Below are 12,653 nucleotides of genomic sequence, written 5' to 3'. Positions count from 1 at the left end.
CCTTCCTACGGCTTCAAAAAAGACCAGCCAAGCCCGGATGCTGTCATTCATTGAAATAGGGCAGAAAAGGTGACACCTGGCAAGGTATGAACCACTAAGAGGCAGTCTGGCGCCGCCACTTAGCCTGAGGAGGAGGAGCTGGTATTTGAAAGGCGAGGAAAGCGAGCTTGGGCGGGACAGGTAAGGAAAGGAACACCCAGCGGCCTCACCTCGGAAAGGGCGGAGCGCGGGCTGCGGGTTATCTGCAGGGCGGGGCCGATCGGGATAACCTGGAGCCAGGTGGAACTGAGGGGTCTGGTCACCTCACCGAGAACTTGAACTAGGCTTCACCTGCGTGGGAAGCGAAGGCGGGGCCAACGCCAGGCCTCACCTGAGCCGGCGGAAAACACGACTTGGGTGTAAGTAAACCCCGGGATTCCCGGCGCGGAGGGGGCGGCCCCCAGCGGCGGGGCCCACCTGAGAGCCTCTGGTTCGCAGCCCCGTCCCACCCGGGCCGCCATGACCTGGAGCGCCACGGCGCGCGGCGCGCACCAGCCCGACAACACTGCGTTCACGCAGCAGCGCCTCCCGGCCTGGCAACCGCTGCTGTCAGCCAGCATCGCGCTGCCGCTCTTCTTCTGCGCCGGCCTGGCCTTCATCGGCCTCGGCCTGGGCCTCTACTACTCCTCCAACGGCATCAAGGAGCTCCAGTACGACTACACCGGCAACCCCGGCACCGGCAACTGCTCGGTGTGCGCCATGGCCGGCCAGGGCCGCGCGCCGCCGCCCAGCTGCTGGTGCGCCTGGTACTTCTCGCTGCCCGAGCTGTTCCAGGGCCCCGTGTTCTTCTACTACGAGCTCTCCAACTTCTACCAGAACAACCGGCGCTACGGCGTGTCCCGCGACGACGCGCAGCTGAGCGGCGTGCAGAGCGCGCTGCGCCACCCGGCCAACGAGTGCGCCCCCTACCAGCGCAGCCCCGCCGGCCTGCCCATCGCGCCCTGCGGCGCCATCGCCAACAGCCTTTTCAACGACTCCTTCTCGCTGTGGCACCAGTGGCGGCCCGGCGGGCCCTACGTCCGGGTGCCGCTCGACCGCACCGGCATCGCCTGGTGGACCGACTTGCACATCAAGTTCCGAAACCCGCCGCTGGTGAACGGCAGCCTGGCGCTGGCCTTCCAGGGCACCGCGCACCCGCCCAACTGGCGCCGGCCGGTCTATGATCTCAGCTCCGACCCCAACAACACCGGCTTCATCAACCAGGACTTCGTGGTGTGGATGCGCACCGCGGCGCTGCCCACCTTCCGCAAGCTGTACGCGCGCATCCGCCAGGGCAACTACTCCACGGGCCTGCCGCGGGGCTCCTACTTTGTCAACATCTCCTACAACTACCCGGTGCGCGCCTTCGGTGGCCACAAGCGCATCATCTTCAGCAGCATCTCGTGGATGGGTGGCAAGAACCCCTTCCTGGGGATCGCCTACCTGGTGGTCGGGTCCCTCTGCATCCTCATGGGCTTTGTCATGCTGGTCGTCTACATTCGCTACCAAGACCAGAACGAGGACGAAGACGATGACTGATTCCAGCTTCTTGCCAAAACTTTTCAAGTTTCTTTGGGTCGACCCCCCTTCTCACAGTTCCCATGTCAACTAACTTTTCGGCTCATTGGGAAAGGAATCCCACCAAATTGGAGCTCCCAACCACTCTTGCTGGGCTTTTTGGACCATAGAGTCAAACAGACTTGGACAGCTCTCCATTCCTATTCAGCCTTCTTAGAGAAACGTAGACCCAAAATGGTAACTCATTGAAGATCAAGCTATTGGCTTCTGGCTCTTAAATCTAGAGCTATTGCCACTCCAATCCAGTGCCTTTCTTCTTCCTTCCCTTCCTCTTTCTCGGTTTCTTTCTGTGTGAGGATAGGTATATTGTGAGGCTCACAACCTCTGTGAGTATGGGAGAGAACATATTTGGGATGGGAGGCACCATGCCTAGAGATTCTGACCCTTGAAGCTGTGTTTTAACAAGCTGTGTCTAATGAGTTTTCTAGTCAAGGTTGATAAGCTAAGGAGCAAGTAGAATGCTGAATGTTTCCTCCTGAGATCAGATTTACAGGTAGTAATGTGGTCCCAGGGACAGAGATAACCACATTGTTGTAGGTCTGATTTAGCACACCCCTTTGAACCTATTCTTGTGTGCTGTAGAGTGCATTCCAACTCATAGCAACCCTTTTAGAGCAGCGAAAAGGTAGCCTTTTTTAGGAATCATAGGCTATAGTCTTTTCTGAAAGGAGCCCTGGGGGCGTGGCATAAAATTATGGGGCAGTTCTGATTCACCTGTCCCATGTGAGGGGAAAAGGTGAGCAGTTTGCTCTATAAAGTTTTACTGGCTTGAAACTTGATGGACAAGTCGCTATGAGATGGAACAGAATCAGCAGCAGCAGGAATCTTTACAGAAGACTGCTTAGCGTTTCTCCTGCTGAGTGGCTGGCTAGTAGGTTGAAATCACCCACCTTCTAGTTAGCAGCCCAGTGCTTAATTACTACACCTTTAAAAGAACTCTGGAACATTGCTATGGTTAGGTACCCTGACGTGGGCTCTAATTCATAATGATCCTGTGTGCAACAGGACAAAACCCTGTCCGATCCTATCCCATCTTCATTCACAATCTCGCTTGTGCTTTAAGTCCATCAGTCGGCTCATTGAGGGTCTTCTCCTCTGCTTTTAAAGTATTGTCTTTCTCCAGAGACTGTCCTCTCTTGAAAACATGCCCAAAGTATGTGAGATGAAGTCTTATCATCTTTGCTTCTAAGAAGCAGTCTGGCTGCATTTATACCAAGAGAGATTTATTTGTTTGTTCTTTTGGCAGCCCATGGTATATGAACTATTTTTTATTGACCCTTGGATATAGGAAGCTATAAATGATTTGAGAAATTAATTTGTTTGAGTATTAAATTAGTTGCCATGCAGATTTGCAGGGCAAGGTTTGTATCAATTTAACATTTGAGCATAGGAAAAAGTAAACTTTCCCAGATACTATGGAGAAAGTTGAAAATTCAGGGTTAGCTTTTATACCTCCGAGAGAATGTTTTAACCTTGGATTCAGAGAGCTCGAAGGAATCTTAGAAGGGAATTGCCTCCTATAAATTCGTATCTATATCTTCTGACTCCTGGATTAGCCCTTTTTGCTATCTGATTCCTTCATATCCTCCAAGAGAAGTGATTTCACTCTTATCTCTTCCCCTGGATCAGGGAGGAAACTTCCTTTTAACTGATATTTGGAAAGAAATTTCTTCTAGAAATCATGTTTGATTGAATGCTACGGGATACAGTTTTATATATAAACTGGAAAGAAGGACCCTAAAATATAAATGAACAGAAACCTTAAGAATTACTTGAAATTTTCAGATAATTTTAAAATCCTAACTGCTTTATAGCCCTCCTAAGATATATGACATTATTCTAAGAAATAGTAGCATATTTTTAAAAGCTTTTTATAGCAAAATTAATTAGCTTTAAAACCAAACCAAGTGTTATTATCTTGATCAGTCCATTTGCTAAGAGCAAACAGTATTTGGTATTCTGTCAGAATTCTCAAACCTTCCTTTCCAGTTATAATTATTTGTTCATGACTTTTAAGGTATTGCAGAATTATGAAATGTTTTGGATAGTCAAAGAAATATTTAATTGTAGTGACTAGTTTGTGTTGATTTTATTTTGTTCTAGCATGTTGAAAATTAATAATCATTGCCTATCATGCATATTCTTAGAATTTCAGACAGTTGTGATTTAAGAAATTATAAATCCATTATGCATAAACCAGAAACAATTAGTAATTACAATAGTTCTGGCCTCTCAATTCCTGAATATAATTATTTTGTCAGATTATACATTAAGAGTTTATTTTATTAAATCATGGTGGTAGTATGTGTACAGAGTAACTTTTATTTATTATGAGTATTTGATGGAGAGCTCTCTAGCCTAGTCCTGCTTTATGTTGGATGAGGATTTCCTACCTTTTTTAAAAATTACATACTTAGGAATTATATGCATTTGAAAGTCATTTTTAAGAACAAGAAACTTAAGGTATTCTGAGCCAATACAGAATATGGTCCCAACTGTTTTCTCTGAAACTACAGAAAGTGAATAAAGGTTATGTTTGTCTTACCTTTGTTATCATATTTGCGTAATTCTTTTGAACTATGATCTTAAAGGTATAAACAATATCAACCACTTTGTTTAGTTCATTACAGATTTTTATTGCAGTGAGCAAAGAATCTACTACAATAAGGTACCATTAATGTGAGCTCAGCTTTACATTATTAACTTCCTGCAGTGGGAATTTTAATTTCTGTCAACAATGGTGTATGAATTAGATCCCAGAATGATTGATGGTGTTCATGCAAAATCTATAGCTAGGTCAAGAAGCTGCTGAACAGAGCAAGGGTATAGCACCCAATAACGACCGCTGTTGAAATTTATTATAGTGTTGTTGTTGTTGTTATGTGCCGTCGAGTCGCCTGCGACTCATAGTGACCCTATGTACAACAGCCCTAAACTGTGCTCTGTCTAGTGCCAATCGCACTGTCTCTGACACTCCCAACCCAATTATCCCAGTCACTGAATCAATCCACCTCATAGAGGGCCTTCCTCTCCTGCGCTGTCCCTCCACCCTCCCAAGCATGATGTTCTTCTCCGGACCGGTCTCTCCTCACAACATGTCCAAAGTATGTTAGACGGAGCCTCAGAATCCTTGCCTCCAAGGAGCCACCCGGTTTAACCCTTTCCAGGACAAATCTGTTTGTTTTCCTAGCAGTCCATGGTATTCTCAATACTCTTCTCCAGCACCACAGCTCAAAGGCATCAATTCTCCTTCTATCCTCCTTGGTCATTGTCCAACTCTCTGATGCATAACAGGTGATTGCGAAGACTATGGCCTGTATCAAACACACCTTAGTCTCCAAAGAGATACCATTGCTCTTCAGCACTTTGGAGAGGTCCCTAACAGCAGACTTTCCCATTGCAATGTGCCTTTTAATTTCCTGGCTGCTGGTGCCAAGACTGTTGACTATGGAGCCAAGCAAACTAAAGCTGTGTACAATTCTAAAATATTTATATTAAATATTACTCAAAAATGTGGTTGTAGTAGGTCTTACTTCCACAGCATAGGTATCATTAAGGGGACGTCTTTACATTTTGGGCTACTTCCATCAGAAATTTTAAGAATGAAAATATGAAACATTGTAATGATTGCTATGCTATAACATTTTATCTGGTATCTCGGGAGCCTGAATCCACGTGTTGTCATGTGCTGTCAAGCTAAGTATGACTCCTAGCAACCCTCTACACAACAGACCTGAAGTCTGTCCTATCTGTGCCATTCTTATCATCTCTTGACACACATTTGAGCCATATGAGCCTATTGCTGCAATCACAGTCACTGTGTCAATCCATCTTGATGACGGTTTTCTTCTTTTTTGATGGCCCTCTGCCCTTATAAGCATGATGTTCCTCTCTAAGGAATAGCCTTTTCTAGCAACATGCCCAAAGTTTTGTCATAGTATCCTGTAAATGCTCCTTAATGGAAACAATTTTTTTCCAGTTAAACAGGGACTGCAGCAATCTGACTGAAATAATCTTTGAGTAGCCTAGTAGTATAATAAAACCATTGACAAAAGACCAAGTAAAATGGCCACTGGGAGCTCCCTAAACAATGAAGTAACTTTTCAGTTATCTTTATATATAACTGAATCAACTAAAACAATTTACTTCACAGTTTTTAAAAATCAGAAATAGAAAATAACCTCGTTCCTTTAATTACAAATATCACTGCTTAATATATAACCACAATCCTTTGGCTTCACCTTTGAGTCCATGGCACCCTGTTAGTCATTGGAAATCTCAACAATCTTAAGTAAATTCTCAGGGAATTGTTGAGAAAGTGACAACATAATCAACCAATTCCTTATGTGCTTTTTGAAATGTAAGTCATTACTTGTTACAGTAGTAATGAGTTGCTATTGGAGTAGTGATGTTCTTCTTGTCTCCCTTTATTGATAATTTCTTTTTTCTTTTTGTAACTAAAACATATTTGTGTTTTAGATAGAAAACTTAAAGAAGAAAATGAATCTTAATTCCCCACCTCTACCAAGAAAATTTTCGTTTCCCTCTAGCAAAAACTTCTATTCTGTACTGAAAAGAATTAGTAACATAGTATGTGATCCAGACCCAATGATAATAAAGGAGGAAGTTCAAGCTTCTCTGAAGGAATTGGCAAAAAATAAGGCCTCAAGAATTGATGAAATATCAATTGATGTCTTTCAAAAAACAGATACAGTCCTGGGTGTGCTCACCAGCTTGTGCTAAGAAATCTGGAAGACTACTTGACTGACTGGAAGAGATTCTTATTTATCCCCATTTCCAAAACGGGTAATCCAATAGAATGTAGAAATTATCAAACAATATCACTGATATCACATGCACGCAAAATCTTGCTGAAGATTATCCATAGGATCCACATCTTACCCCATACACTGAGACCTGGGGGTAAAGTCCAAACCCATCACATTCATAAGAGACAAAATAGGATCAAGCTTAGAGGCATTAGTCCAAGATATAAAGAGACTGCCAAATACAACCAGATATGCACGATCTAAAGAGGATAAAATTGATCATGGGACCTTCTAAAGATTAAATCTCTGTGCACATCAAAAACTTTTCCCAACAAGGTGAAAAGAAGACCTATAGTCTGGGAACAAACATTTGGTAATACCATCTCAGACAAGAGTCTTATAACAAAAGTTTACAGAATGCTCCTGGGCCTTCACAAGAAAAAAGACTGATAACCCAATTACAAAATGGCCAAAAGACATGGAAAGAATTTTCACAGAGGAAGATATTTGAATGGCAAACAGATACATGAATAAATGCTACAAATCACTGGCAATAAGATGTAAATCAAAACCACAATGAGATACCATCTCACTCCAGTAAGAGTGGCAGAGTTTAACAGGGAAGCAAGTAATAGATGTTGGAGAGGATATGGAGAGAAAGGAACACTTATACATTGTTGGTGGGATTGTAAAATGGTGCAACCATTCTGGAAGGCAGTTTGGTGCTTCCTCAAAAAACTGAACATAGAAATTCCATATGACAGCTATTCCACTACTTGGAATATATCCTGAGAATATGAGAACTGAAGCACAAACTGAGATTTTTGCACGAATGTTCATTACAGCATTATTCACCATCACAAGAACATGGAATCATCCCAAATGTCCAACTACAAATGAATGGATTGAGAAATTATGATACATTCGCACAAGGGAATACTATGCAGCACGCAGGAGTAATAACTTTGTAAATTACTATCTAACTTGGGAGGGACTAGAGAGCATTATGTTGGGTGAACTCAGTCCCACAATGATAAATATTGTATAATACTGTTGTTGTAGAATGAGTATAAGGATCCAGGAGGGGTGGGAGAGGCTGGAAGCAGAAGGATGAGGATGTACAGGGGGAAGAGTAGATTAATCACTGGGTTGTACAATTTGATGGGGGGGGATAGGGAAATTGAAAGAATCTGTTCGAATTTGTATTAGAATTTTGTAAATAAACTAGTGAAAAACAATTACTACCTCAACAGAGAACTACCAGAAATGCAAGCTGGGTTTAGAAGCTGTGGCACTAGGGATATCATTGCTAAAGTCAGATGAATCTTGGCTGAAAGTAGATTTGTGTTGTCCACTATGCAAAGGCATTGTAAGAATCACAGCAAATCACAGAAATCCCAGAACACTTGATTGTGCTTATGTGAAACCTATAGCTAGACCAGGAAGCTGTTATCCAGAGTAAGGGAACACGGAATGGTTCAAAATCAAGAAAGAAATGCATCAAAGATGTCTTTTCTCCATACTGATTTCAATCTGTATGCTAAACAGATGATTCAGGAGGCTGGATTTTACGAAGGAGAATGTTGCATCAAGTTTGGATGAAGACTCATCGAACACCTGAGTTGTACAGATGACACAACCTTGCTTACTGAAACTGAGGAGGACTTGGAGCATTTGCTGCAGAAGGTGAAGGACTGCAATCTTCAATATCTACTGCATTTGAACATCAAGAAAACAGAGATCCTTACCATTGGGCCAATAGGCAGAATCATGACAATGAAGAAAAGATGGTTTGTAAACTATTTTATCTTCTTGGATCCACAATCAATACTCTTGACACCAGCAGTCAGGAAATCAAAAGACGAGTTGCATTGGGAAAATCAGCTGTAAAGACCCTCTCCAGAGTGCTAAAGAGCAATGGTGTCAATCTAAAGACTAAGGTGCACATGATCCAGGACCATGGTCTTCTCAATTGCTTGCTATACATTTGAGAGCTGGACAATGAGTAAGGATGATAGAAGGACTGATGCCTTTGGGTTGTGGTGCTGAAAAAGAGTACTGAATATACTATGGACTCTCAAGAGAATAAACAGGTCTGTCCTAGAGAGGGTGAAACAAGGTTGCTCCTTAGAGGCAAAGATTTTGAAGCTCTGTCTCACATACTTTGTGTATGTTGTCAGGAAGGACCAGTCTTTGGAGAAGGACATCATGCTTGGAAGTGTAGAGAGTCAACACAAGAGAAAAATACTGAATACCCTGGATGAGATGGATTGGCACAGTGACTGTGGCTATGGTGTCATGTGTGTCAGGGATGGTGAGGTTGGCTCAGGATAGGGCGATGTTCGGAGCTATTCATTAATAGGGTCACTCTGAGTTGTAGTTGACTTGACAATACATAACAACAACAATAACAAAAAACCCCAATCTTTTTAAAAACATTGGCTAATACCCTTATTAGTGAATCTGATTGAAACATTAAGGTCCTTGAGACCATACAAGAGAGCCCCACTATGTATAGAATGTGGGGAAATGTTTATCAGTGTTGATTCTGTTTGTACAGGCGTGCCCATTATTTCCTGCATGAGACTATCGATGTCTACTCAGACTCAGCTTCTTTGCCACTGATTGGCCACCTTGCATTACCACTAGTAAGGAGTTGCCTTGTCAATCCAAAGGCAGCCATTTCCAATCCACCAGCTTCTCCTTAAGAGAAAGATGTGCAATCTCCTTTTGTGCAATTTATAGCCTCTGAAAACCTGCTGGAGGTCAGCTATGAGTTGCTTCCAACTCAACAGCACATAAGAGTATCATACTGACATTGCTTCCTTTAGCTGTCCACTTTATGTAGAACAAAGAACAATTTGGGGGCAATAAAACTCAACAAAAGATTATTTAGAAGCTGTAGAGAGATAGGTAGTGATTGTTGTTAGTGGTTTCACCTCATGTTAAGCCCAACAACAATAGAGCAAAGCATTATCTGGTCTATCTTCAAAGACATTGGTAAGTTCAAGTCCACTGTTGCAGCCACTATGTAATCTTCCATCTCTCATTACTAATTTTCTTAAATTTCCCATAAATATTTTCTCGTGTGTAGAGCTTTAACTGGCTAGTTTTTGGAAGTAGATCATCAGGCCTTTCTTCCTAATCTGTCTTAAGCCCAGACGTTTCACTGAAATTGGTCCATCAAGGGCACCCCAGCAGATATTTAAATACTGGTAGTATCTTTTCCAGTATCATCATAATATACACGTTACCAAAGTACAACAAGTTATCAGATGAATGGTAGAGAAAAGTGGAGATGGGGAATAAAAATACAGTTCTGAAGCATGAGGCATTTTCTGGGCCAGTAGTTGTCCAGAAAGCAAGCGAAAACCATCACAAGGGGCCTACTGCTGCAGGCAAGACTCACCGATAGTATTCAATGATAACAAGGCCTCTGAGAAAGTCAGTAAGCAACCAGTGACTCACCTCCTCAACTCCTTAGCTTGTCTTTTTGATCAATTTGAGTGCAATTTATCTTTTCCTTAGAAGCTAAAGGCATTACTGTCAGGGGCCTGAGCTAATAGCTTTCCCTTCCACACTGAGCTCTGAACTAAGTTCCCACTAAAGTGGCTGAAATCTTACATTACTGCTGAAAACTATAAAGGATGTATCATTAATAATGATACTTTGTTCTTTAAAAAGGCCTTTGTTCTTACAATCCAAGGTGCTTAACACCATGTGGGCTCATTAATCTTATTCATCAAGATGCATGGGCTTTTAAAAAGTCATGAAGGTCAACAGTGTAGAAATACATACCTTTCAATTTTGTTCCATTTTCTTTAGAACTTTATAGTAGTAGCTAGTGTTCTTAAAAATAGTGTAGCCTATGAATAAGGCAACAGTAAATATTGAAATGATCCACTGAGAATTTTCAAAAGAATACTAATTCTTATTGTGCTTTTTTAAAAATTCCAGTTTTTGTTAAAGAAAATGAAAGTGGAGGTTTAATGTTTCCTATTCCCTCATCTGAATGAAGGATGAGTAGACCAGTCATCCTTGGATGAGTGGTTCATACAAAGAGGGATGAGCCCTTGGAGAAGGACATCATGCTTGGAAGGGCAGAGAGACAGAACAAGAGAGGGAGACCCTGAATGAGATGGGTTGACTCAGTGACTGGGGTAGTGGGAGTAGGTGTGTCAGAGACAATGAAATTGGCTCAAGATAGAGTACGTTTCAAGCTGTTGTTCTTAGGGTCACAATGAATCTCAAGTGACTCGACAGCACATAACAACAACATTCACTCATCTGTCAGTTTGTCTAATGTGGTAGCTTGCATACTGCTATGATAATGGGAACTATTCCACCAATATTTCAAATTCAGATGGTCACTCATGGTGGATAAGTTCAAATGGAATTCCCAGACTAAGAAGAAAGCCTCTCCCAGAAGACTTGGGCTATTGAAGCCTTACATAAAGCAGTGGAACAATGTCTGATTAGAAGATGGGTCCTCAGGCTGCAAGGCACTCAAAATATGACGAGGGAAGAGCTATCATCTCGAAGTAGTAGTTGTTGTAAGCTGTCCAGCGATCCTGTGAAAAAAGATCTGAAGCTTGCCCTTACCTGTGCCATCTTCGTAATCTCCGATGTGCTCAAGCATATTGTTACGTCACTGTGTCAGTTCATCTTGTGGAAGGTCTTCTCTTTCAATGACCCTTAACTTTTCCCAGCATGAAGTCTTTAACCAAGAACTAGCTCCTCCTGAAAATAGGCCTAAATTAAAAGAATTGAACGTTTTACCATCCTTGCCTCTAAGGAACATTCTGGTTGCACTTTCTCCAAGACAGACTTGTTTATTCTTTTGGTAGTCCATAGGCTTTTCAATACTCTTCTCCAACATCACAATTCAAAGACATCAATTGATCTTCTGTCATCCTTTTATTCATTGTCCAACTTCCAGATGCATAGGAAGTAAATGAAAAGAACACAGCTTGGATCAGGCATAGCTTAATCTTTAAACTGACATTCTTGCTCCTTAGCATATTGGAGAAATCCTTGATAGTAGCTTCTCCCAATCTAACATGTATTTTTAATTTTTCAGTGCAATGGGTATTGATTGTGGGTCCAAGTATATGTATATGTTAATAATATGAATGGTGCTCTTGGGATTTTGTTGAGAAGGTATAGTACAACTCAGAATGAGAAGAAACAAGTATAAACATCCACTGAAATAAGAATATTTGGTGTATGAACTATGAATCTAGAAAAGTTATGAGCAGTTAAAAATTAAATAGATATCCTAGGCATTAGTGAACAGAAATGGACTGGTATTATTTACTGTGAATCAGATAATTATAATTGTTTTTGGTCAAACAGTCTTCTAAGTGGCATAGGACTGGTCTGTCCATTTGCTGTACAAAGGTAACTTGTGGTTGCTGTGATGCTAAACACGTGACACTGATGTGTCAAATGCAATAATGGTTACCTATGGTGGACAGTGTTTGGTGGAGCTCCCCAATTAAAACAATCTTGGAAGCAGGAGTGACATTCACTTCTGAAATAGCTGGCCTCCAGAAACCCTAAAAATGTGGAGAAACGAAGAAAGTTATACAGGTGTTCAGGTCTTTAATTCATAGAATTGCTATATGAGTCGTCTATGACTAGCCTACACTTAACAACAACATGCCAAAAATGACAAATTAGAAAGGAATAGTGTCTCATTCATTACCAAAGGGAACATGTTGAGCTCCAGCCTGAATTTCAATGCTGTCAGTGATAGGATACCACCTATAGTTCTAAAAAAAAAAATTAGTATGACTACTAATCAAATTTATTCACCAACAACTAATGTCAAAGGGAAAGAAATTTAATATTTTTACGAAATTCTGTAGTCTGGAATATATAAAATGTAAAATCAGGAGACATCACTAATTATAATGACTGGAATGTGAAAGTTATAAACAAGAAGAAATTTAAAAGATTAACACGTTGCCGCAAATGATGGCAAATGTGTTTCTAAGCACAGTTGTCAATTTAAAAATATTTTAAAAGTTGGAAAGTGTGGTCTTGGCAATAGAAACACCACCTGAGATCACAGGATAGAGTTTTATAAAACTAAGACCTACTCATTGAAATACTGTTTTTATAAAACAAATGATGATGACTGCACATTTCCCCTGATAAATAAAATACACAAAAATCAAATCAATTACATTTATGGAAATAGAAGGTGGAGAAGCTCATTGTTATCATCAAAACAAAGCCAGGGACTAAATGCAGATCATCGACTACTCATGAAATTTCCAGTTG

At 41.5% G+C, this 12,653-nt stretch overlaps 1 protein-coding gene across 1 annotated transcript; it reads left to right on the top strand.

Moving 5' to 3' along the window:
• Positions 1 to 487: 487 nt before the first annotated feature.
• On the top strand, positions 488 to 1,560 carry TMEM30B (transmembrane protein 30B). The gene has a single exon (XM_006891784.1). The coding sequence runs from the start codon at positions 499 to 501 to the stop codon at positions 1,555 to 1,557; it is 1,059 nt and encodes a 352-aa protein (XP_006891846.1). The 5' UTR covers positions 488 to 498; the 3' UTR covers positions 1,558 to 1,560.
• The last annotated feature ends 11,093 nt before the right edge of the window (positions 1,561 to 12,653 follow it).

The sequence above is a fragment of the Elephantulus edwardii genome, unplaced genomic scaffold (assembly GCF_000299155.1).
Source record: "Elephantulus edwardii isolate Elephantulus edwardi_28Jun2011 unplaced genomic scaffold, EleEdw1.0 scaffold00104, whole genome shotgun sequence".
Classification (NCBI taxonomy): domain Eukaryota; kingdom Metazoa; phylum Chordata; class Mammalia; order Macroscelidea; family Macroscelididae; genus Elephantulus; species Elephantulus edwardii.
This window is presented reverse-complemented; position numbering and strand designations above follow the sequence as displayed.